The sequence below is a fragment of the Emys orbicularis genome, chromosome 15 (genome assembly GCF_028017835.1).
Source record: "Emys orbicularis isolate rEmyOrb1 chromosome 15, rEmyOrb1.hap1, whole genome shotgun sequence".
Classification (NCBI taxonomy): Eukaryota; Metazoa; Chordata; order Testudines; family Emydidae; genus Emys; species Emys orbicularis.
Window position 1 is genome coordinate 6,319,558 of NC_088697.1, and position 26,621 is coordinate 6,346,178.

A 26,621-nucleotide genomic window follows, 5' to 3' on the forward strand; every position below is an offset into this window, starting at 1 on the left:
CCTGACCTAAACGCCATCACTTTTCCTAGTCTAAACAAACTCTGAGCATCACAGTTATACTGTTCCCCCATTTCAAAGCAATTCTTAGTCATCAAGTTCCCCCTTCAGGAACAAATTGTTTCATTCCCAGTTGCTCTGATGTTGCTATCTGGAAAGCGGATATTTTTACTACCATTTTCCTCACTTAAAATATATTAAACTATAAGAAAGAGTAGGAACAAGACAGGGATAGGGGAAAATGTCATTTCACCCTCTGTAGGAACAGAAGAAGATAGGGTAAGTCAGAGGGATTCCATTATTCCCTATCACCATCCCAATCCCCCTGTTGTTCAATTGGTTAGGTCAATATTTTTTCTAACGGGCTGGCAAGAGTATTCCCTAGTAAATGATTTGTAACTAAGCCAAATACCCATGCATTTGGCTCCTAAAGCAGTTGTGGCCCAGGCCCTGCAGGAGGTCGCTCCTGAAGATAACTCTTTCCTAATCAGATGCATGTTGCCTATTATTTGGGAAATGCAATCCCTATCTAGGTAGGGATGGGAAAAAGTGGAAGTGACATTTCTCTTCAGCTCGCACCTGGGAGATGTTGCAAATGTGTAGGAAATGAAATCCATGTTGAAAGTGATATAGCTGCAGAAAGATACCTATTTTGAATAGATACCTGACATTTGTTGTCTTACAGGGATGCTAAGCAGCACCTGAATTTAGTCCCTAATTTAAATCTGTGTCACCAGATTAAAGAAATAAAAGGGCATATTTGGGGGAGTTATACCTCACTATCGCTACTCATATGTTTTGTGGTTGGTGAAGAATTCTATGCCAGAGAAGTGTAAAATTACTCCGAGCAAGGTCAAAGATTTGACAAGAAGTCAGGTAGAAATTGCAGGAACTAGTGGTTGATTTTCACCCCAGAGATGGAAGCTATGGTGACCTGTGGCCAAGGTAAACTATTTTTAGAACCTTGCTCCCTTGTTAAGTGGCATTGGTCACACTCCTAAAGTATGCCATGATTAAATTGGGCACAGCTGCCTTTTATGATTTGGATCCAAAGTTTCATGAAGCACAGAGAGAAACAGCTGATTCCTTCATAGCCATTCCATGCCTGTGGGTCCCAATCTGTCTGCCTTGTTGGACAAGAAGCACTTCCATGCTGGGCAAATGATAGTAGCCAGTGAGGGAATGTATCAGATTCCAAGTTCAGACTGCAGGATACATAAATAATGCTAAGTCCAGAGTCTGTGGTTTGGTCTCTTAGATTTGCTATTAAGTCTTATGCATTTGTATCAGTTCTCCTCCTGCTGCTACTTTGAAGGATTAGAAAGTGTGAAAATAGAGCACAGGTGGTTTTTCTCATGATGCAGCCTTCCCACGTAGTTTGAGACCCCTTCCACCCACAGTTCTGGGAGAAGACCCAGGGAGAAATGAACTCACAGAAATGGAAGGCTACTAGGTTATTGTAGAATGTGACTTCACACAAAGCTGACTGGGTGGAAATGGGAATTAAGAGAAAACTGCCCTATCAGTTTATATTTTGTAATAGTTGAATAAGTTGTTACCAGCAACAATGAAATTAAACATGAAGTTAATTAGTGTCACGGAAGAGGTTGATGATGTGATAACTTTCAGTGTTACAATATAATTCAGGTTTTCTTCTATTTCTCTACCTGCTGCCTCCTACTACATAGGAAATGGTGGCTAATCCTGAAATTAAAACCTCACTCCAAAGGAATTAGATTGGAGGAATATGTGAGAGAAATAGCCTGTATGAGACTAGAGACCCAGTATAGACTGTAATTATTTCTATTTAAAATGGAATTTATTTTGATAAATTTTAAAGCTTCTGTTAGGAGGAAAATTACTTGAGACAAGATTTGGAACCTTTTACCCAGTTAGAGAGTAACAGCCACAGAGTTCTCCAGGTCTCTTGTTTGCAAAGCAAAGATGTCACATCAGGCAGGAGATGTCAAAATCTGATGGATGTGTGATGGTAGCTTTTCTGGGTTGTTTTTTTGGTTTGGTTTGGTTTTTTAATGTAATTTAAATTTTGCAACCAGTTATTTTTATAGGTGCTGATTCCCCTTTTCCTTTTGAGCACAGCTGTTTAACCCTCAGGCCTGGCTCTGGAAACCTCCCCAAAACTGGCCTTGTGTTTCTTTCATGTTTGATATCTTTGGGGTTCACACATCCACACTACATGCGGTTCACAGCAACAGATACTTTGAGAAACCTGCTGGGTTAAGGGGGCCTTTTCCAAACTGACATTGGTCCAAAGTCTGCCTCAATTCAGCTGGATTGGGACACATCTGTATCAAAGGAGTGGTTCACACCTGATTTCTCCAGAGACCTCAGGGGAGGTGTGGTAAGATAGGATAAATAGGAATCCACAACAATAAAGTTAAAGGTAAGGGTGACAGACTTTCACCTTGCAGATCAACAAGCCTGTTCTGTTCATTCTTTCTGATGCCTTTAGTACTGGTCACTCTCAGGCAGCACACTGGGCTAGATGGACCATTGGTCTGACCCAGTATGACCAGTCTTGAATTCTTATGTAAGCCATCTACAGCCTTGTCTACGCTGGCAAGTTTCTGCTTAGGAAAGCAGCTTTCTGCAGTGTAACTCCCGAGGTGTACACACTGCCAAGCCACTTACTGCGCAGAAACTGAGCAGTTGCAGCGCTGTAAAAAAACCACACCGACGAGAGGTGAACAGCTTTCTGTGCCAGGGCTACAGCACTGTAGTGCCAGTGTAGACACCCTTGTCAATTACAGTGCTGCGATTGGCCTCCGGGAGGTGTCCCACAATCCCTGCTCTCGCCTCTCTGGTCATCGGTTTGAATTCTACTGCACTGCCTTCAGGTGACCAACCATGAACCCCACACCTTAAATTCCTTGGGAATTTTGAAAATCCCCTTCCTGTTTGTTCGGTGATGCATGCAGCAGTCTCAGCACATCTTTCCAGGTTGCCATGCCTGCTCCACACACCAGGCAATCCCACGCTTGGAGCAGTGTTGAGCTGCAGGACCTCATCAGCATTTGGGGAGAGGAGGCTGTCCAGTCCCAGCTGTGCTCCAGCCATAGAAATTATGATACGTATGGACAGATTTCATGATGCATGAGAGAAAGGGGCCATGACCGGGACACACTGCAATGCAGGGTCAAAGTAAAGGAGCTGCAGAATTCCTACTCCATGGCACGGGAGGCAAACCGCCACTCCGGTGCTGCACCCACGAGCTCCTGGTTCTATAAAGCGCTGGATGCGATACTCGGTGGTGACCCCACCTCCACTACGAAGGCCACTGTGGATACTTCGGTGGCTCACGTGCCAGTCGAGAGTGGACCGAGCCAGGAGGAGGAAATCTTGGTTGAGGATGTGGAGGTGGAGGGAGACCCAGAGGCAGAGGATGAGGCGGAGGTCAGAGATGCATGCAGCCAGGAGTTCTTCTCTATCCCAGAGGAGGCTAGACAGTCACAGCTGTCGGAGCTTGGCGAAGTGCAAACAGGAGAGGAGGCAACTGGTAAGTGGCTTCGATTTTGGGAATTACTGAAGTGAGTTCTTGGGGGCAGGAGGGTTGCAGAAAGCAGGCTTGTGTCTGTATGATGTGTGTATCACCCCGGGCCTAGTCTGAATGGCGGAACAGGGTGATGATTGACTCGCTTACTTCTTGGGAATCTGCGCCAGAGATCTCCATGAAACTCTCATGGAGATACAGGGCAATCCCCTTACACAAGCCAGCCCCGTGAGGGTCACAGATGTCCAGAGAAAACAGCACAAGCTGGTTCCATGGTGTAACGGTCAGCACTCAGGACTCTGAATCCTGCAATCCGAATTCAAATATCAGTGGGAGCTTGTCTTTGCTTGCGGCAAAGCCGTGGCGCTCAAAGTGCTCACGTTCCCTGGCTCCAGTTGTGAAAGAGCGAGTCTTTTCCCTCCTGCTGGGTGACTCACGCCCTCTGGAGCCAGGGCTTCGGTCGGGATGGCATGATGGGATGGTGGCAGTGGGTTGGGCCTCTAGAACTTGCCACCCTGGCTACCGATGCTGGCAGTCCTGCGGTTTGACCTGATGGTTGGGATTCTGGCTGCTTCACCTGATGCCCACACGTTTGGCCCTTGTGCTTGCTGCCACACTTTTCCTCTTGCCCACAAGGACAGGAGTGCCAGGGCCAGGCTTCATAGTCAGGGATAGGCAGGAGGGGCGAAGAGTCCCAGGCTGGAGCCCAGCAGACCTTTCCTCCTCTGGGCACCTAGAGCAGAGGTGGCTGGTGCTGACAGCTCCAAGGGAAGGCTTAAAAGCAACAGAGTAACCAAGGGTGAGGAGAACGAGGCCTATGCATGGCCAGCTGACAGCCACAAAGACACCCAGCCAGCCTGCTCCCTGGCATGCCAAACACCCACGGAAGGCCACCCGCAGACAGCGGCTGTTGATGCTCTGTGACCAACATCAGAATGTTGTAGGAAAGCAGGGGCAGCCCCCCTGGTGGGGCCTCTTACCATTCTCACTCAAGGTGCTCACTTTTGCAGTACGGCAGGAGATTTTAATCCGAAAGGCTTTTCCCCAGCTGGTGAGAAGCAGTGAATCACCCAGGCTCCAAAGGCGCTATTTAGCAAGCCCCCTCAAGCAAAGGGACGGGCGCACGTTTGGAAGAGGGAAACAGCTCTACATTCTAGCCCAGGCAGCCGCCCATTTTCTTTGGTAAGTCAGGAATGGTAAAGGCTAGCCTGGAAGACCTGGGGCTCGCGCCTTTGTGATGTCCTACCCCTAACTCCTTCCCAGGGCTCTAGCTGAAGCCAGAGCATTGGCCTGAGTGGCCAAGAAGAGAGCAGGACTTTCAGTACAAAGGGAAAACTGCACAAGCACAACTGTGAAGGAACTCGAACCGTCAATCGCCTGATCCGAAGTCAGGCGCCTTATCCATCAGGCCACACGGTCACATGAGAAAATCCTCTCCAAGCACTTCTTTAGAAAAGGCGGACACTGTGTTTCTCCGGTCATCTACTGAGGGGGCAGAGACACTCTGGGCACTAGAAGTCGAGTTGCCAGCGACATGTGAGACTGTTCTTTGGAGCCAGGTGCAGGACTTTGGCAGGGAGGCTTAAGCATGGGGGATCAGGGTGCAGCGGACAGATTGGCTGTCTAGGTGTGGAGATTTAGTCACACTGAGGCACAGGAGGGAGGAGGAGGAGGAATCCTGCTGATGGGCAGTGGCTGTGGAGAAAAGGAGGAAGGGTTCCTGGGACTTCGCCCCCCCCCCCTTTTACCTGCCTGCTTGCTCTTGTGGTGGAAGGGGGCAGATGCTCCCAGGAAGCCTGTTTTGTTAGTTCCCTCTGGGGCACCTGGCATTGGCCACTGTCAGAGGACAGGATACTGGGCTAGATGGACCTTTGGTCTGACTCAGTCTGGCCGTTCTTATGGGGTTTGCCAAGGTCACCTATGGATCTTCTCTTTGTGTCTTTGAATTCTCTACAGGGCTGCATAAGCGGCCGCAAGTTTCTGGTCTTGGGTTCAAGCTTGAGAAACAGGATTGTAGGTGAGGCAGGGATCAAAGGGTGTCACGCCTGACAGCCAGCAGACGTGCAGGTCATGGGCAATGAGCCCAGGACAACTGGTAAATGTGGTGCATAATGAGCCCAAACTAGAAGGTTTCTTGTTGGCCTCAAAAGGTAGTTGCTCAAAGGGAGCCATCTGGTGTGATGAAAAGAGTGACCCACATATGGACTCGACTAGCTTGGGGAGTCCTTGCACTGGGGGGGTTGGGGGTTTAATATGTGGTTGGGAGAATTCCACATCCATAAAATCTCACCCCTGGGTTTGTAATGTCAGGCTCCAGCAAACATGTCCCTCTATGTGTGAAAGGAGAGGCTGTGATGGGGAGGGTCCATGGGAATGTCTGTGTTAGGGGGAGGGGCTGTGAGGGGGACGGTTCATGTGGGTATCAGTGTGAGGGGGAGGGGCTATAAGGGGGAGGGCTATGGAGTGTGTCTGTGAGGGGAGAGGCTGAGACCTGCTTGCTGCCCCCCTCAACCAGGGACCCCTAGTTGAGAACCACTGCCTGGGAGCTCTGTTTAGAAGGAGGGAGCAAAGCTGCTGCCTTTCCTGGTGGCTGAACTCAGGCCCTGAGAGTGGGATATCCAGGCACTGCCAGCTACACCAGGAGAGCTCACCGAGCAGCTGCCTGGCCTCAGGGACGGTCTGAGCCTGCAGGGCCCCGGGGGGCAATGGAGCAGCTGGGTCAGGCTGGGCACCTTGATTCCCAGATAATTGCCCTGGCTCCCTGCTTAGCAGCAAAGAATAATTTCTCTCCCATTCAACCTGGAGCTAAGTGCAGAGCTGGGGGTTTCTCCTTTCACTCCTCCTGGGGAATGTGGGGGGTCCCAGGCTTGTTTCTAGCAGAGCATTTGGAACTGAACCAGCCTTTCATTACAGAACACTCAAGTTCTGACGACATGTTTATTTACAATTTTTTATAATGTGATATAATCCTTCAATCCTAGTGTCACCATCGATAACATGGCTTGGTCAGCCTGGTGGGATACCAAGGGTAAAACTAACCAGCTCTTCAAATCCAAGAGAGAGGAGATAAATCACCTCTCAGAGTCAATGTGGGGTAATCAGTATGCAGACGGTGGGCCAAATCGCTTTTGAATGGACCCCAAAAAATTTTTATTTACTTATTATTATCATAATTATTGTTATTTTTTATTATAATTATTTTCTCTGGAGTCTGGACTTTGACTGGACCTTGACCAACAATTTTGGACCTTGACAAAAAAGAATGGCTTACCCCTAAGAATGGTGTTGTGTTACCTTCCTTATGTCCTGGCACCATCTTGTGGCCATTTCCTTTCCCTCCTTTCACTGAAAAGCTTTGGGATTTTGTGTAGAAACTTTATTTCCTTGGGAAAGACCCAGGAGCGGGGGCTGCCTGCATGTATCACCCACTAGATTTGAAGGTGACAAACACCCTTAAGACGAGGCAGCGTCCCTGTCAAAAAAAATCATCTCCCGTCTTCACTTGAGTGACAGCCTGAATCATTCCTTATCCCAGCAGAGCCCAAGGATTGGCATCAGCAGGAAAAACAAACTTTTCTGTACGTAGCAGGAACCAACACAAAATGTGCTTTAAAAGGAGCTGTCTCCTTCCTGCTGGGGTGAAATTTGTCATTATGGTCATCGATTTTCATTTCCCTTCTCTGAGGGCAGAGATGGGGTTGGCGCCACCTTAGGCTGGGATGTCGAGCCCATGTCCCCATCTGTCAGTCATTCTGGGAACCTGTCTTTGGTCACAGGGGACAGGCTGTCTCCAGCCAGCTCCTTAGCTCGGGGGGTGAGTCATTTGGCAAGCATAAGTGGCACATAGGAGAGGTACTTTTGCCAGATGCGTTGGTGGTATAGTGGTGAGCATAGCTGTTTTCCAAGCAGTTGACCTGGGTTTGATTCTCAGCCAATGCAGTGATGTGATATTTTCTCCACTGGGAATTGGTTTAATTACAGTCACATTATATCACATTATATATTAATTTCCCAAATCCCAGCAGATCATTAAACACCCAGTGGAGGAAGAAAGGGGTGAGACTATACAGTGAGCTGTTGGAATCATCCTTCTACTATAATGTTTGGTTTATTTAAAAAAAAAAATCCTTTACTTCCCTCTCCCTTTTAGACTCAGAGCCTTTAAGGTCAAAAAGGACCAGTGTGATTATCTAGTCCAACCTGCTGCACCTTGCAGGCCAAAAGACCCCACCCACCCACTCCTGTAATAGACCCCTAACCTTGGGAGGGGAGTCAGCTCTGTGCGCTGCCCCTACCCCAGGCAGTGCATGGAGGCCCTCTGCTCCCCTCCCCCATTGGGTGTACAGAGATGTGCCAGCACTCTACCTCTGTCCCTCCGTGCTGCTCCCAGAAGTGGCTGGCATGTCCCGGCATCCCCTGGGGCGGGGGGAGTGTCTCCACATGCTGCCCCTGCCCCAAGTACCAACTCCGCAGCTCCGATAGGCCAGGAACTGTAGCCAATGGGAGCTCTGGGGTCTGCACCTGCAGGCAGTGGCGCACGGAGACCCCCTGACCCCACCCACCTAGGAGCTGCTGCCGGAGGGTTGTGTGTACTGGTCACTTTGGGAGCTGCACTGCCTGGGGTAAGCGCCACCCCTCCTACATCCCAATCCCCTGCCCCAGCGCAGAGCCTGCACCCTGCACCCAAATTTCCTCCCATAGCTTTACTTGTCTTCCTTTCACCCAGAACCATCCTTCTTCTCCTGGGCTGCAAGTAGCCATCCCTGGGAAGCCAAGAGGCAGGCACAGGATTCTACCTCCCAGCAGCCAACTGCACCTCCCCAGGCTTTGGCAGAACAAATGATGGTGCTCTACTAACCCCACTTACCCACACTGAGGCGCTTAGCTTCTGCCCTGCCTTCTTCAGCATGACTTTCCTCTTTTGCCCCATTCCTGCTTCACTTCCTCCTTTGGCAAGTCATGCAAAGGAGGCCAGCAGGAAGAGCTGGCCTCCATAGGTCAAATTCCCAGGGCAGAGGAGGCCAAGCCACACGGCTTCAAAAGATGACTGTCCTAGATCCTCTAGCTTTCCCCTGCTGATACCAAGGCTTTTTCTCAGCTCATTTCACCACCCTCTATCATGCAGGGGTTGGGGTTATTGCAGGGACAGGCCAGTGGCAGCAGTAGGAGCACCTTGCTGGACTGCTAGGGAAAGTAAGCTATCATGTTTCTGCCTGGTTTCAAACCAAGAGTCTTTCGGATGTTAAGCAAACATGATAACCACTACACTACAGAAACTCTGTTGCAGGGTTCTGCCTTTCCCGTCATAAGAAGAGCCATACTGGGTCAGATCAAAGGTCCATCCAGCCCAGTATCCTGTCTGCCAACAGTGGCCAATGCCAGGTGCCCCAGAGGGAGTGAATCTAACAGGTAATGACCAAGTGAACTCTCTCCTGCCATCCATCTCCACCCTCTGACAAACAGAGGCTAGGGATACCATTCCTTACCCATCCTGGCTAACAGCCATTAATGGACTTAACCTCCATTAATTTATCTGCAAATAGAAAGAGGAGTACTTGTGGCATCTTAGAGACTAACAAATTTATTTGAGCATAAGCTTTCATGGGCTAAAACCCACTTCATCGGATGCATGCAGTAGAAAATACAGTAGGAAGATATAGATATATATATATATATATACAGAGAACATGAAAAAATGGGTGTTGCCATACACACTATAACGAGAGTGATCAGTTAAGGAGAGCTATTATCAGGAGGAGAAAAAAAACCTTTTGTAGTGATCATCAGGATGGCCCATTTCCAACAGTTGACAAGAAGGTGTGAGTAACAGTAGGGGGGGAAATAAACATAGGGAAATAGTTTTACTTTGTATAATGACCCATCCACTCCCAGTCTTTATTCAAGCCTAATTTAGTGGTGTCCAGTTTACAAATTAATTCCAATTCAGCAGTCTCTTGTTGGAGTCTGTTTTTGAAGTTTTTTTGTTGTAATATTGCAACTTTTAGGTTTGTAATGGAGTGACCAGGGAGATTGAAGTGTTCCCTGACTGGTTTTTGAATGTTATAATTCTTGACGTCTGATTTGTGTCCATTTATTCTTTTATGTAGAGACTGTCCGGTTTGGCCAATGTATATTATTAACTGGCTTCCTGCGAGGGAAGCTTTGATGGGCTCCGGCCAGGAAGCGTGTAATTCCTCCTCCCGGCCGCTGTACTGCGCTGCGCTACAGGAGCCACTTGGGCTGCCTCCTGGCCCTGTTGCTGCTGCTGCTGCTCCTTGGACCTCTGGCCCTGGGGCTCCTGCTGCTACCTGGTGGGTCCCTGGCTCCTCTGCTGGGCCTGGGCTGGGTCCCGCTGCTCAGGCTGCTCCCAGCCGCTCTCCCCATGTGAGTACCTTTAACCCTGCCCGCAGCCATCCCCTGTCGCACCCCGTGCCCACAGCCAGCCCCTGCCCACAGCCAGCCCCTGTTGCAGCCAGCCCATGTCGCACCCCCTACCTCCAGCTAGCCCTGCCCCATGCCCCTGTCTGCAGCCAGCCCCATGTCCACTGGTGCCCTGCAGTTCCCAGGGCAGTAACGCTGCACACCTGCTTCAATGAGGGGGGGCAGGGAGCAGCTGGGACCCACACATGTGCACACCCTAGGGTGACCAGAGAGCAAGTGTGAAAAATCAGGACAGGGGGTGGGGGGTAATAGGAGCCTATATAAGAAAAAGACCCAAAAATCAAGACTGTCCCTATAAAATCGGGACATCTGGTCACCCAAGCTGAAAAGTCCTAGTCTCTTTAATCTCTCCTCATATGGGACCCGTTCCAAACCCTAATCATTTTAGTTGCCCTTCTCTGAACCTTTTCTAATGTCAGTATATCTTTTTTGAGATGAGGAGACCACATCTGTACGCAGTATTCAAGATGTGGGTGTACCATGGATTTCTATACGGGCAATAAGATATTCTCCATCTTATTCTCTATCCTTTTTTTAATGATTCCTAACATCCTGTTGGCTTTTTTGACTGCCGCTGCACACTGCGTGGTTGTCTTCAGAGAACTATTCATGATGACTGCAAGATCTCTTTCCTGATTAGTTGTAGCTAAATTAGCTCCCATCATATTGTATGTGTAGTTGGGGTTATTTTTTCCAATGTGCATTACTTGACATTTATCCACATTAAATTTCATTTGCCATTTTGTTGCCCAATCGCTTAATTTTGTGAGATCTCTTTGAAGTTCTTCACAGTCTGCTTTGGTCCTAACTACCTTGAGCAGTTTAGTATCGTCTGCAAACTTTGCCACCTCACTGTTTACCCCTTTCTCCATATCATTTATAAATAAGTTGAATTGGGTTGGTCCTAGGACTGACCATTGGGGAACACCACTAGTTTCCCCTCTCCATTCTGAACACACTGATGGGTGAACGTGGAGAAAGTGGTGGCAACCCTTCGATAGGTCAGCTGGTAGAGCAAAGGACTGGAGCCAGTGCTGTAGCCCACGAAAGCTTTTATGCTCTAATAAATTTGTTAGTCTCTAAGGTGCCACAAGTACTCCTGTTCTTAGTGCTCAGGAAATCATCCTTACGTCACCCTTCTGACTCCAGCTTGAAGGAGAGCTTCTTTTTCTTCTCCTTGCTGAGAAAGACCAAGAGAAGAAAGAAAGCTCAAGAGGGCAAACTTGGTACACAAACCCATGCTGCTTTTTCTTGCTGGGGAGCATGAAATAAGGGACTTCTGGCAGGTAAAGGCACTGCTGCGCATCCAGGAAACAGCCCACCGCTGCACACAAAGGGACTGAAGAGCCTGCCGAAGCCTGGGATTGAACTAGGGATCTCTAGATTTTCAGTCTAATGCTTTCCCAACTGAGCTACTTCAGCATCTGAAAAGCAATTTTGGCCTGCTACTTCTCTGTCTGGCATGTTTTTGTCAGCCATGGCACACAAAAAGGGCATCATTGCGAGCGCCCATGAAGGCAAGATGAATTTTTACCTGCCTTGCTCAGCTTGACTTGCTTCCTCATCCCATTCCTGCCTTAGATCCTTGGTTACCTGGTGGTTGAAGGAGGTCCAGTGTCTCAAGCGGTGCCAGAGCCTGACACAGTGCCCCTGGGCAGCCTTTGCTCTGCACATGCCGGCAGTGCACATTTGCAAATACTTTAAAGCTCCTGTCAGTAAGTTCTGGGGACAGTTGCTCACCTTCAGAGGAAACTCCCTAAAATTGGCCTGTCTCACCCAGTGGTACATTGACCTCTGTTCAGACTGAGCCGAAGCGGGGGCCTCGCTGCTGTGGCTGCCGCTGCTGTGAGGGAGGCCACTGTTGTGGATGAAGTCATCCTGCAAGCACCTTCCACCTAGCCACGCACTGAAAATCCTGTAGGATGTAAGGTGGGAGTAGAAGAACACTAAGGGGGGGGGGCTTCCTAATCTCCTCCCCCTTCCGCCACCATCGGCCATCCTATATCCAGTGCTGCACCCAGTGGGGTCAGAAAAAATACGGCATATCCGAAGAGTCAGTTGGGTTCTTTGTGGTTGCCCCGCCATTCCCCTAGGGCCTGACCTGACCTCCAGCTCAGCCACCACTGAAAATTGAAAAACAAAGAAGTAGAGCCATAAAAGGTTTCAATGCCCACCTGGCCCAACCCATCTTCTAATACGGCAGAAAAGCCACACTTCTCCTGACTAGGTAGGGACATCCTATTGCCCCACAAGAAGTGGAAGGCCATCATGTTCAGTCTCAGCAGCACTTGTGGAGCAGCGGGAAATACATGGCTGAGGAAATTCCCCACAGCCAAAAGATAGGTCTTGAGCATCACAACTTTGTATGCTAATGACAAGGTCCACTTACGCCACCGGCTGAGCCATTCCTCACAGGCTAGCAACCGCTTCTCTCAGTTCGTGTTCCCCACCTCATCACCAACTGAATGCTAGAAGGCCCAGCTCATCAACCTACCCACTCTTGTAGCCCTCCTCTTCTGCCCTGACTGATAGGGAGGAATATTAAGCCTCCCTCCCTTAGGCCAGTCCTTCAGCATTTCTGGGGAACACCAACACCGTCCAAGTGACTTTGGGCCAGTAGGTCAACCAATAGGGCTGCCTCCTAGGCCAGGCTGCAGCCCAGCTTCAGGACTTAGAGGAAATGGAGCTTGCATCCCTACCTACAGGACTCCAAGCACGGCCAGCCTTCTGGATCAAACGTCCCCTCTTGCACTCAAGTCACAAGAGCTAGCGGGCAAAAGACAGGCTACCATGTCATTTGAGAGAGCAAGATGAAGCTTTGGAAATCCCAGTATGGTTAGCTGGCAACCAAAGGACCTCAAGGTCCCATTGAGACAAACTTTGATTGCAGGATTCAAAGCCCTGAGTGCCGGCCCTTACACCATGGGACCAGCAAGGGAGCCCTTGATCTCTGTTGACTCCCAGCAGGGAGGACTCTGTGGGGACAATTTTTTTTTGGCAGGGAGGACCCAGTGGCAACATGCCTTTCTGGCCAGCCCTGCATTTGCTCAAAAAGTCAGCACACAGCACTTTGCTGCAGGCCCAGAAGCCTTTCTTCCTCCAGACTGCGAGGCCAGTGGAGAGGTGAGGAAGTAGTACCTTCAGTCCCAGGCAGTAAAGGGCCCTTCCTAGAAAAGGCCAAGTCCTGAAAAGGAAAAGCTGAAGTTAAGGAGTGTCCTTCTGACATTTTTGGGGGATATCACAGGGGGAAAGTGTCTCTACCTGACCAGGGACTTGAACCCTGGACCCTCAGATTAAAAGTCTGATGCTCTACCAACTGAGCTAGCCAGGCTCACATATCAAAGAGGCAAATTTCATGCAGAAGAGAAACTAATCAAGAAAAAGGGAGCAGAAAACTACAGAAAACATGCTACTCTTGCTCTCTTAGCAGTCCTAGCCCCAGCCTGCTCCTCCATCTGGCGCCCTGAGGCCTTATTTTTTTTTAGTTAAATATCAAATCCAGGAGAAAACACTGTTATACAAAGCAAAACGAAATCACAAACAGAAATGTCATTGGAAATACAAAAATAAAAAAGGAAAATGCAATCCCCATCACTTTATCATATCCGGGCCATTCCTGAATCGAGAGCACCCGCCAAGGTCCCTGTGTGCTTACGAGAACCCTGGAGGAACTCATACCACAGCCTGAACATGAAACTCAACTGCTCCCAGGTGCCGCAGTAAAATCCTTTCCCTGCTGTGACATTGCCCTCCATGTGATTTTATGAAAATATGCTGAGTGTGAATATAATGTAACTGGAATATGCTTCATGCAAAAGGTCTTTTGTAAGGTAGCATTAGAAAGCTTATAATCTACTGTGTGTGGTCATCCTATTTGTATGAATGTATCATTCTTGTATCTGCAACTAGAAATATGAAATATAACTCTGAGGTCCTATTGTAATTATGCAAAGTGTGGGCCATTAATAGTGGTTTGGAATCTTGATGGCTCCCATTAACCAGGACAATTGACTGTAGATGGCTCTGTCCTGCACCATCTGTGAGTCAGGCAAGGAAGAATGAAGGCTTGGGGGTCTCACAGGACATGTGACCATGTCACCTGGTACGGGAATCCATCTTAAACCCAGGGCTTTTCCCCAGGAGAGAGATAAAAGTTTCCTGCCTTGTACCAAAGCTGTATAAGGGGGTGGGACAGAAGAAAGGTGGCTGCAGTCATGAGAAATCCCCTAGCTACCACCTGAGCTTGAACAAGGACTATACCAGGTGAAAAGATTGGGTCCAGACAAGAAATAAGTCTAGTCTGCGAAAGAAGCTTATTAGAAGAGTTCTGAGGGTGAGATTTTATCTGTATTGAGTTTCATACTGTATTAGGCTTAGACTTGCATGTTTTTGTTTTATTTTGCTCTATGGAGAATACAAACTCCATAGAGAAGGAAAATGTAATGCCTTAGAAAAGTCTGTGTGTGTTAGATGGGTGGGAGGGTGTCTAGAAACCACTCTCCTATACTTTCTTTTCTCTGATTTCCTTTAGAAAATCTGAAGCAGGGAGCAAAACCCTTGCTTCCTCTGAGTCTTGAGCTTAGGACCATCAGATTATGAGACTGATGTGCTGCCAACTGTGCTAAGAAGGCTTGAAAACACTTTAGGTTCAGTGTATATAGGACTCTCTACAGCAGTGACTGGGGCAGGGAAGGAGCCAGGGGTGTGCTGGAAGAAGCAGGGAGATCTGGTGCCCAGAGACCTGTCCTGGCAGCTTTCACAGCAGCAAATAAATCAATTCGCCCTGTCAGTGAATAATGTACTGGAACTAATGGCAGCACAGGGTGGATGTTTCCAAGCTATGCACCCACTTCCACATTTTAGAGTTTAAAACTTACTCTCCTTTCCTTAGTATGGCACTTTCCATGTGAATGAGGCAAAACAAGTTGGGGAAGCTACAGGGATAACAGAAACCAGTGCTCCAGGTAAGACTTGAACTCATAACACCAGCAGTATGCCCTTTTGCACTAACCAGTTGCACCACTGCAGGTGCTTCTATGGTCTCGTCTGTCATTGACTCCAGCCTTTTTTCTATCCATCGTCAGCACCATCCCAAGCAAGCTGCACTCACCTCAGAAAGACAGTGTCCCCTGTTGGGTTTAAATCACTGACCTCTCTCCTCTCTGAGCACTGACTGCCCCTCTGTTTCCTTGCCTCTCAGTCTGTGCAGATGGGACCTTTCCTTCCAGTGCTGGAGGATTCGCCCTTCTCATCTACCATTGTCCCAAGCAGCACAGCCGTTGGGAATCTTAAATGTACCAAAGTGACTTAGGAGCAGAAACCCCCACACACCTTCCATGCAATTGGCACTTGTCCCTCACTGAGCTGGATTGAAACTCATGCAGGGAGACTGCTGGGCCACATCCCCTCTGGGCATGAGCAAAGCAGCAGGATGAAAAAAAGTACTGGGAGATGCTGGGGATTGAACCCAGGACCTCATACATGCAAAGCATGTGCTTTACCACTGAGCTACATCCCTAGATGGGCTGTGTATACTGTGGGTTACACTCAGAGCCCTCCTGTTTCCAGAGCATCCAGTGGCCTAAAAGCAACATGGGGGACACATTCCCTGCTCTGAGGGCCAAACCTGCTGTCCTGGAGGTTGGTGGTTCTTTGGGGTCACTCTGCAGCAGGGCTAGATTCAATGTGTGGGGCAGAGAGAGTGTGTGCCCTGGACTCAGGGTGCAGAGATAGAAGAATCAGGCCTCTCCCCTCCATTGGGTGGGGGGTGCTGCAATCCCCTGCTGGAAGGTAATGGTGGTGGGGGGCACTGTGAGCAGCTCAACACCTGACCCTGGTGGCAGAAGTGGTATGGAGACCTCCAGGAATTTTTAGGATCTGCTATTTCCACCTGCCTGTAAAGTCCAGCTTTCCACAGCACATTCATTGCGGTGCAGTTGGGTCACTGTTTCCATGGCTGAACAGCAAAAAATCGCTCCCGGTTTCCCTTCTATCTGCAGCAGGATTAGCCTGTGTTAGTGATTAATGTGGTAGATCTTGTTGTAGATTCTTATTCATTCTCCACTTTGACAATTCACACAGTCCCTTTCCCATGCAGATTCCCAGCACCTCAGTGATCCTGGTAGCAGGGGTTGGGTCCTGAGATTTTCACTGTTCTTTCTCCCCTCTACTTGGCGTGAACTCAGCTTTTTTCCCATCCCAGACAATCCATGAAATAACAACAGCAGCATAAAGAAAGAGGGGAGGGAACATCTCACAGCCAGGGCTGGATGTGCCCAGGGCCCCCTGTTTGTCCATTGTTTCCATGGAATTTGGCACCCTGCTTTGCACAAGGGATAGAGAAAGATCTTGCTGTTCCTGTGTCTGTGCAAAGAAAATTGTGCTTCTGTATGAAAGAGAGGCAGAAAATGGCCCCATGGTGGGACAATATCCTCAGGATTAAGAGCAAAGGACTCAGGCTGAGAACTGATATAACTCCACTCATCTGGGATTTAACCAATTATCTTCCATGGAGACACTGGGAACTTGTGACATTGATCCAGAATCTGGGGGTTCGGGCTGCTTTAACTCATGGTAAAAACATGATCTTGATTCCAAGAAGGGAGAGAGGAGAAGCCTGAAACTGACTTTAGTCCCAGGCTGGGGTCCCTTGAATGGTGGGAAACATCTTTTGCTGCTACCCAGGGACAGCAGGCTACTGGCAACATACCAGGGCTGGGATGAGAGGGGAATGTTGCATGGACTTTATCATACAGGGCCCTTCTTGCTTCTCAGAGCCCACAGCTGCCATTTGAATGCATCTGAAAGTTACAAGGAACAACGATCTGTGTTAAAGGAAGGTTGACATTTATTAGAGCCCCAATTTATATTGTGTGCACAGAGGATTGAATGTGTAACAGGTAGTTTGGTAAATCTTGGTTATTTTATTTTTCTAAGAGGTTCCTGTCCACTTCCAGTAGAATTTTCAGTCCCAATGGCAACTTACTTACCAAATGTAATACAGACTAGTCCATTCCTCCCAGTGGATGTGGTTCTTTTTCTTCTACACATTGTAGCCTATGGAGGCCAAGGACCTACAAATGTGTCTTCATGTGCGTTTGTTTAACTGATGAAAACATAAACTAGACACTTAGGCTAGGTCTACACTACGGGGGGGGGGGGGGGTCGACCTAAGATACGCAACTTCAGCTACGTGAATAGCGTAGCTGAAGTGGCGTATTTTAGGTCGACTTACCTGGCTGTGAGGACGGCGGCGAGTCGACCGCTGCCGCACCGCCGTCGACTCCACTTCCGCCTCTTGCCGTGGTGGATTTCCGGAGTCGACGGAAGAGCCATCGGGGATCGATTTTATCGCGTCGTCACTAGACGCGATAAGTCGATCCCCAATAGATCGATTGCTACCCGCCGATTCGGCGGGTAGTGAAGACGTGCCCTTAGAGGATTGAAACTGATTTCAGCTGAGGGACATGTTTGCTAGGTTTTTAATGCATTTGCACAGGAAAACGTTGAGTGTTTCCATTCATTTCAGGCACCCCTATTCAGTGAAACTCCTGAACATAATGGAAATGGATATGCAATTATTTTTGTTAAAGGAACAGGCTTGCAAGGGGGCACTTGGATTTGAACCAAGGACCACTTAATCTGCAGTCAAACACTCTACCACTGAGCTATACCCCCATGACATGTGTGTAGGTAAGTCAGTGATCTTAAGGATTTTGAAGGACAGGCCCTGCCTCAGAGAGCTCCTTTTCTATTCCCAGACCACAGTGGTTTTAAAAATGGGGTTTGATTAAACTTTATATATACTTGTAGACACCAGAGATTGCACACCCACCGACATAGCTTCCCCCAGTGACATAGCTATCACCTCTCGGGGAGATAGATTAACTACACTGACGGGACAGCTATCCCCCATCTGCTTAGAGCATCTTCATTATTTATGAATAAGTAGGAAATAACCTACTGAATGGACAGTAACCAATTTAGCAAATATTGCTGTGTCTGCATTCAATATGGGTAACTGGTCATATTGGGCTGGATTAGTAGGAGCATTGCAAGCAGATCGAGGGAAGTGATTATTCCCCTCTATTCGGCACTGGTGAGGCCACATCTGGAGCATTGCATCCAGTTTTCGCCCCCCCCCCCCCACAGAAACAAATTGGAGAGAGTCTAGAGGAGGGCAACAAAAATGATTAGGGGGTAGGGGACTTACGAGGAGAGGCTGAGGGAACTGGGAACTATTTAGTCTGTAGAAGAGAAGAATGAGGGGGAATTTGATAGTAGCTTTCAACTACCTGAAAGGGGGTTCCAAAGAGGATGGATCTAGACTGTTCTCAGTGGTACCAGATGACAGAATAAGGAGTAATGGTCTCAAGTTGCAGAGGGGGAGGTGTAGGTTGGATATTAGGAAACACTATTTTCCTAGGAAGGTGGTGAAGAACTGGAATGGGTTACCTAGGGAGGTGGTGGAATCTCCATCCTTAGAGGTTTATAAGGCCTGGCTTGACAAAGCCCTGTCTGGGATGATTTAGTTGGTGTTGGTCCTGCTTTGAGCAAGGGGTAGGATTAGATGACATCCTGAGGTCTCTTCCAACCCTGATTGAGGGTTAGAGTAACATTTCCGAACAAACGGTTGAGCTAAATGCAAATCCCTGTTATAAACCCCCCGATCTAGTAGCCCTAGGGCATGTTCCAAGCGTTGGATTCGAGCCGCTGAGTCAGCTTCGTGCAGCAAGTTTCAATCTTCCCAGAGGCAGTTTGTGAGGGCTTGCCATTTTCAGATGTTCTTGTGTAATTCCCATCCATGCAATTCAAATGAGTTTGAAATTACTCATAGCAACATTCTTTCACCTACTTTGGTAAACTGAGAATAGTTAGCAAATGTTGTACTGAGATACCAGTCAGTGGGGAACAGAGTGATAGTCATTTGTAAACCAGTTGCATTAAGAACCACAAGTCTCTGGATGGGGGTAGACCACCATGGGGATGGGTGTGTCACAGACAATTTGGAGGGAGGTGGCGGAGTAGGGGGTGGAAGAGGTTTAATTAGTGTATATTTTCCCTTGGTCCCAAAAGAGGCAGCACGACATGTCCAATGAAAAGGGGGTGTCATGCCTGAAGAATTTACAATATCCACCAAAATAACAGTAATAACAAGAAAAACAACACAGAACACAATTTTTTGTTATGACAGTGGACCCATGGTGTTCTAGGTTGTTCTTCCACTGGCACCAGCTTGCCCATAAAGTATCTGAAAAACAAAATAAACATTTCCTAGCCCCTTTGTGGGGCAGATTATTGCTTAAAAATACCCCTTTCTTTTTTTTTGCTGACTGCAGGAAAACAGAAGAATTACCTTTATATTTTTTTTTTGTTTTATACAAAGGATACTTGCTGCATACCTAGTCAGAGTAGGCATGTCTATGCAAACATAGTCTGTTCCTGAAGTCTTTCCCCCTTCACTAGATGTGAGGGGGGAGCTCATTCAGACCCTGCTTACGCTTAGTATTTAAAATCTCCTTATTGTCCCTACCTCTGCTGGCCTTAGATTTCTCCTCCTGTCCCTTACTTGACAGCTCAGATGAGGTGGCTGAGTGGTTAAGGTGATAGACTGCTAATCCATTGTTCTCTGCACATGTGGGTTTGAATCCCATCCTCATTGGAGGCCTTCGGGCTTCCCTCTTCCTTTACGAACAACCATCTTCCCCCTTTGGTACAATAACAGACCAAACCATGCTGCTTTCTGCAAACAAAAACCATCTCAGGAACTCAGACCCCACCCCTGCTTTAAATAAAATGTCTAAATACCATATTTCTAGAAGAATTCTCTAGTCCTGTATTTCTTAGTTTTTATCTCAAGAGGTAACATCCTCATAATCTCCCCCAAACACCCCAGGACCTCCCCAAATTATTAAAATGCCCCCATCCTCAGCAAGGCCACAACAGTGACCCACAGCTAGAGTGTCTAGGCCAAGCTGTTCTGAAGGAGGCATTTCAAACATTTTCTTTCTGCTTCCCTTGGCAAGGTCTGACTGGGAAAACAAAATCCCCCAAATTGAAAATTTTCTGCTGAGAAACCAATACTAGTCTGTTTGGGGACTTTGATTTGAATATATTATTATTATTCTCTTCTGATCTCTGAATTATTTCAGTTCAGTCTTTGTCCTCCAGATATTGAGTTGTGGGGAAAGAGGCCAAATCTTCCCCTCTTTCATAGTTTCTTCCAACTTGCTAGGAAGTTCCTTTGCTATGATGTGAGTCAAGCAGTGTCCATTGTCTCCGTGCTATCTTGGAGAAGTCTGCATTGTATACAGTTCCTGGGATAGTCCTTGGGAGTGTGGATCCCTTTAATGGGCCAGCAGCGAGTCTGGCTCCTCCATTGTTGCACCTGAAAGGCTGGTGGTGGGCATTTCCCAAACTCATAACATATTTCAGTAACACACACAGAGCAAAACTTCATAACTTCCGAGACAATGCTACCACATGGAATGCAAGAAGACATTAATGTTCAAGAGCTCCAGACTTTTGAAATGCTACCTCACAAGGCAGACTTTGTACAAACCATATCATCATTATATGACAGTGGTGAATACGGGGCTTCCAGGGTGCTGCTTTGAGCGCAGCGTGCCACACCTGGGCTGACATTGCAATGGAGACATACCCTTAGAGTACATCTCTCCTGGGATAAAGATTGCAGCATGGCTGGCCTGGGTCATCTGACGTGGGCTCATGGAGCTAAAGCTTTAGGGTTAAAAACTGGTGCAGATATTTGTGTTCACGCTGAAGCCTGGGTTCAGAAACCCTCACCCCTCGTGGGGTCTCAGAGGTTGGGCTCAAGTCCATGTGTCTGCACTGTAATTTTATAGTCTTGCAGCCCAAGCCCCATAAGCCTGAGTCAGCTGGCCTGGGCTTTGAGACAGGTGCCCTGGGTGTTTTAATTGCAGCATAGACATAATGTTAGGATACATCTACAGTGCAATGAAACACCCACAGCTGGCCCATGCCACATTAATCAGGGTCATGTGGCTTAGGCTGTAAAGTTGCAGTGTACGTGTCTCGGCTCAGGCTCAGTACCCTGCTCTAGGAGCCCAGAAGGTTGGGAGGGAGTGGAAGTGGAAGTGGAAACAGTAAAACAGCAGTGAAGTATTACCCTGGACTTGATGGCAGTTTTCCATTGGTCTGTCTGCTTTGGGGCAGTGACAAAAAAAAGGCCTGCTGCTTTCGTTATTTCATAGGGTGGTTTAGGATTTTCATTCTGAGACATGGTGCACAAAGCAGGACTCAACCCTCGGCATAAACTAAATGAGCCACCCACAGATTCTGGCAGCCACAATGAAGCATTTGGTGTGAGAGCTCAGACCTGCCCTTGTCCCAGAGGGAGGGGGTCATCTGTGAGGGGACTGGACCACTGACCTATCAGCTCTTGCCACCTAAACTTTCAGTAACTCTATTATCAGTGCCTGTGAGTGTTATTTAAACCATAAGAAAAATCACACTGGGATAGACCAAAGGTCCATCTAGTTCTGAATCTTGTTTTCTGACAGTAGGCAATGTCAGGTGCCCCAAAAGCATCTCAAGAAGGCACCACTAGGAGTTGAACCCAGCATCTCCTGTTTATGAAACAGGGGTTTTAGCCAGCTAAGTCATGGTGCCTACAACTGCTAAAGGGATTGTGTCTGCCCACATCTGACTCTCTGCCAACCTCCATCTGGGCCTGGCAAGTGTTGCTTGTGTTTGGATTCTGTAAAGCAGAGGAGCAGGTGAAGTTTTGCTCCCAAGGTGTGTGAGTGATTCTTTGGATAGGTCTACACTACAAAATTACTCAGGGGTGTAAAAAATTTACCTCCCTAAGCAATGCGGAAAAATCAACCTAACGCTGGTGTAGATAACGCTGTGTCAACAGGAGGGCTTCTCCCATCGACATAGCTTGGGGAGCTGCTGGGTTAGTGAAGATGCAGAGAATAGGTGGCCATGACTCTTGCATTTGGGGAGGCTGGGTGTGAGCGCTGGAAGCTCCCTAGAAGTGTGGGGGGGGCATTGGTGCCCAGACGGTAGTGCTGCCCCCCCACTCCACCCCCTTCACTCATTCTCCTCCCTCTCAGGCCCCACCTGTGCTCTCCCCTCGCTCCCATTTGGCCACTTCCCACCCCCGCTCTTCCTCTTTGGCTGAGGCCTGCTGGTCCACCTTTCGCTCGCTCCTCTCCTCCCCCAAGGCCTCCTCGCCTGCTGCTCGTGCCTCTCCACCCCCTACCTCAAGGTCTGCCCACCACCCACACCTCTCTGCCCCTCCCCTGAGACCCACCCTGCCCACTGCTCACACCTTTCTGCCCCCTCCCCTGAGACCCATCCTGCCCACTTCTTGCACCTCTGTGCCCCTCCCCTGAGACCTGCCCTGCCCACTCTCTCACCTCTCTGCCCCCTCCCCCGAGACCCACCCTACCCACTGCTCACACCTTTCTGCCCCTCCCCTAAAACCCGCCCTGCCCACCACTTGCACTTCTCTGCCCCCTCCCCAGAGACCCACCCTACCCACTGCTCACGCCTCTCTGCCCCCTCCCCTGACCTGCCCTGCCCACCACCCACACCTCTCTAACCTCTCCCCTGAGAACCGCCCTGCTCACCACCCATGCCTCTCTGCGCCCTCCCCTGCCCTGCCCCCCACTCGAACCTCTTTGCCCCTCCCCTGAGACCCACCCTGTCCACCTCTTTCTTTGGTCATCTGTTGTTATTCCATGAAACATCAAGGATGGAATAAAAAGCTGAGTTTCTCCAGGGTGAGGAAAGAAAGGAGCCACCAATCTCCTGTCAAAGCTCAGTGCCCCAGAGAAAACCTGCCCCCTGCTATCGCAATCACTGACGTACTGGGGATATGACGGGAAAGGGACTGTCTGAATTAACAAGGCAGGAAATGGACAACAATCTACAGCAACGTCATTAACCACAAACACACTCTCATCATGCTCCAGCCAGAAGGGAAATTAGCAGGAATTCTTGCTGTTCAGCCATGGACACACTTACACAATGGTACAGCAGTGAGTATGTTTTGGTCTGAGGAAACAATTGGAATTGATCACTCAGTGAGAACAGAACTAGAGTGTAGTGAGAGACATGTAAAAAGCAAGTAGTTGTGGCTGAGTGGTTAAGGCGATAAATTAAAAAATCCATTGGGGTCTCCCTGTGCAGGTTTGAACCCTGCCAACTATGGAGGAAGTTGTGGCTCTTTAGTTTCAAGGGAGCTGGGTCTTGTCTCACTCTCAGGATATGTCTACACCCCAGGGTTATGCCACTTTAGTTAAAGTGTTTTAATTAAACAGCTGTTGCATGTCCACACTATGCCCTTTGTGTCACCAGAGTGCATCCACGCTAGTAGCTCTTGCATTGCCACAGAGAGCAGTGCACTGTGGGTATCTATGCAACTGGCCACAGGGTGTTCGGAAGGGTTTGCAATGCCTCATGGGCCGGTACAGCATCACATGATGCAGGTTTCTCTATCCCATTGTTCCATGGGCATCCTACTACATTGCCAGCTGCTTTTCAACTGCAATGTGCATGGCGGGGTAGAGACTGTTTGTGTGTGGGGAGAGACAGTGTGTGTGTTGGGGGAGTGTGTGCGTTGGGGAAGATTGAGTGTGTTGGCACACTGTCTCTAAGTTCAGACAGCTGTGGGAAGCAACCAGTCCTGAGGCAGGGGGAGGGGGACAGCCCCGACATCAGCCCCCGCTTCTCTCGCTGGCTCAGCACAGCACAGAAGTCTCTGTCACATACACACGCACACACACACACACACTGCTGCCTGCTTAGCTGTGTGTCAGGGGTGGTGGAACCGGGAGTTTAGAGGGCCATGCCCCCACCACTCTTTACCAGCTGTTAGGACAAATGATGGAGGGGTGGAAAGGGTGCAGTCTTGGGGGGAAGAGGTGTTCTGTGGGTGTGGCCTCGGGGGGAGAGGTGGTGTGAGTGTGGGTCCTTGGGGAAGGAGTGTCATGGGAGCACCACAGTTCAGACAACGGTGGCCCCCCCACTGTAAGGAAGCTTCCGCTGCCCCTGCTCTGTGTTCATAATGCGGGAGAGAGCAGCATTCCATGGGAGTGATTTGCTCCCCAGGGCTCCGGAGGTTGGGCTTGGGAGGCGATTTAAAGGGCCTGGGGCTCTGGCCACTGCAGGGAGCGCTGGGCTCTTTAAATCACCAGCCTGGGGAAGCCGGTCCGGTCTGGCACAGCATACCGGCTCTTGCTGGTACGCCATACTGGAACATACCGGCTTACTTTCACTTCTGGAAGGTCATCACATAGATCAATAACTGGTTAAAAGATAGGAAACAAAGGGTAGGAATAAATGGTCAGTTTTCAGGATGGAAACAGGTAAATAGTGCTGTCTGTACTGGGACCAGTACTATTCAACATATTCATAAACAATCTGCTAAAATGTGAGGTGACAAAATTTGCAGATGATCCAAAACTACTGAGGATAGTTAAGTCCAAAGCAGACTGTGAGGGGTTAAAAAGAGATTTCAGAAAACTGGGTGAAAGAGCAACAAAATGGTAGTTTAAATTCAATGTTGATAAATGCAAAGTGATGCACATTGGAAAACATAATCCCAACTATACATATAAAATGATGGGATGTAAAATAGCTGTTGCAACTCAAGAGAGAGATCTTGGAGTCACTGTGGATAGTTCTCTGAAAACATCCACTCAATGTGCAGTGGCAGTCAAAAAAGCAAACAGAATGTTGGGAATCATTAAGAAAGGGATAGATAATAAGAGATAAAATATTATTGCCACTATATAAATCCATGGTACGCCCACATCTTGAATACTGCATGCAGATATGGTTGCCCCATCTTAAAAAAGATGTATTGGAATTGGAAAAGGTTCAGAAAAGGGGTATGGAGTGTCTGCCATATGAGGAGAGAATAATAAGACTGGGACTTTTCAGCTTGGAAAAAAGATGACTAAGGGGGGATATGATTGAGGTCTAGAAAATCATGACTGGTGTGGAGAAAGTAAATAAGGAAGTGCTACTTATTCTGTCTCATAACACAAGAACTAGGGGTCACCAAATGAAATAAATAGTCATCAGGTTTAAAACAAACAAAAGGAAGTATTTTTTCACACAACACACAGTCAGCCTGCGGAACTCCTTGCCAGAGGATGTTGTGAAGGCCAAGACTATAACAGGGTTCAAAAAAAGAGCTAAATCAATTCATGGAGGATATGCTATGAGCCAGGATGGATAGGGATGGTGTCCCTAGTCTCTGTTTGCCAGGAGCTAGGAATGGGTGACAGGGGATAGATCACTTGATGATTACCTGTTCATTCGTTCTGAAGCATCTGGCTTTGGCCACTATGGGAAGACAGGATACTGGGCTAGATGGACCCAGTCTGACCCAGTATGGCCATTCTTGCGTCCTTATTCTCCTTTCATATAGATGCCTGGGATTCTGCCTCACAATGTGTCCCTGAGGTCTCAGCCAAAATGCCCCAGACAGGCAAACACTCTGGGCTCCTGAAGCCTCTGCCACCCATGTAGTGCCCTATGGCTCATCCCTAACCCTTGATGCTGCTCCTTGCTATTGAATGTGAAAGGAGAAGAGGCAGTGCAGGAGCATTGTGGGGACACAGATACGAGGCTTGGGGAGAGACAGATTGTCTGATAAATCAGAGTGCTGTAAACTATGCAGCCACCACCCTAAATCAGGGACCTGTTCCAGCCCTAAGTCTGGGCTACCGGAATCCCTTCCACAGAGCAGGTTGCCTGAAAATAGGCATGTGAAACTAACTCCTGTTCTCCCTGACAGGGTCTGCCCTAGACCAAATGGCACCCCAGGCAAGACGTGTCTTCAGTGCCTGCCCCCCATACGTTAAACTTTTGAATGTCTTATTTTTCATTGCATTTGTAGCTCATTTCATGATTTTGATACACAATTTGGATGCATGATTTTCTCTGTCATATAAGGTGATAAATTTGCATGCTAGGATCTGTAAACCTGTATTTATTCATGCCATATATAAGCAAATAAAACAAATTCATTTCCTCTAAGCATATAGAAACTTTTTAATTTTAACAGTAACTGAAATGTACTAATATCTAGAAATCAAACTGTCACCAACACAGGGTGGACCAGTATTAAATAGTGTTACAGTAAGAGATAGTGTTAGAAATGTTAACCCTAGCGCTTTAGTTCAAAGGTCGCTTTTCTCGCCTTTGCCCTCATGAACTGAAGCGCAGCATTAGGGAGATCCAAGATTGTCCAATGGAATTTTCAAGTGCTAAAATATCAAGCGATGTTGGTCTCTCATTGGCCATCATCGATTGAAGATATTGTTTAATGAGCCAGAGCTTCAATGTGAGGGTGGCTCTGTCCAGTGCCTTCCATTGTGCTGCTGGACACCAAGTCCCTGGCGGTCAATATGTGAAGTTGGAAGAAGACAGTGGAGTGGCAAGTGGCGGCAGGACTTTTGCCACCAGGGTCTAGCTGCCCAACTTCCTCCTCGTATCACTGGGCCCCTGTTGCCTTCAGGTAACCCAGGAACTAAGGCAGGAATAGGGTGAGGAAGTGAGTAAAGCTGAGCAAGGAAGGCAAAAGTTAATCTTGCCTTCATGAGCCGCTCGCGATGATGTCCTTTTTCTGTGCCACAGCTGACAAAAACATCCCAGACAGAAAAGCAGT

General features: G+C 48.3%; 1 protein-coding gene, 4 non-coding genes and 1 pseudogene across 5 annotated transcripts in view; 1 reads left to right on the forward strand and 5 right to left on the reverse strand.

The window, feature by feature from the left end:
• Positions 1-26,621, forward strand: part of LOC135889520 (zinc finger protein 184-like) — a 129,835-nt pseudogene that overhangs the window by 2,146 nt on the left and 101,068 nt on the right.
• Positions 11,081-26,621, reverse strand: part of LOC135889456 (zinc finger protein 501-like) — a 106,151-nt gene continuing 90,610 nt past the window's right edge. The window contains exons 4-5 of the mRNA XM_065417326.1: positions 12,051-12,072; positions 11,081-11,129 (exon numbers count right to left, since the gene is read on the reverse strand). Of these exons, the coding sequence (XP_065273398.1) occupies positions 11,081-11,129; positions 12,051-12,072 (71 nt within the window). The remainder of the gene's footprint in view (positions 11,130-12,050; positions 12,073-26,621) is intronic.
• On the reverse strand, positions 11,299-11,371 carry TRNAF-GAA (transfer RNA phenylalanine (anticodon GAA)). The gene has a single exon. It is a non-coding gene; the product is annotated as a tRNA-Phe (tRNA).
• Positions 13,208-13,280, reverse strand: TRNAK-UUU (transfer RNA lysine (anticodon UUU)). Its single transcript has one exon. It is a non-coding gene; the product is annotated as a tRNA-Lys (tRNA).
• Positions 15,396-15,467, reverse strand: TRNAA-UGC (transfer RNA alanine (anticodon UGC)). Its single transcript has one exon. It is a non-coding gene; the product is annotated as a tRNA-Ala (tRNA).
• On the reverse strand, positions 17,555-17,626 carry TRNAC-GCA (transfer RNA cysteine (anticodon GCA)). The gene has a single exon. It is a non-coding gene; the product is annotated as a tRNA-Cys (tRNA).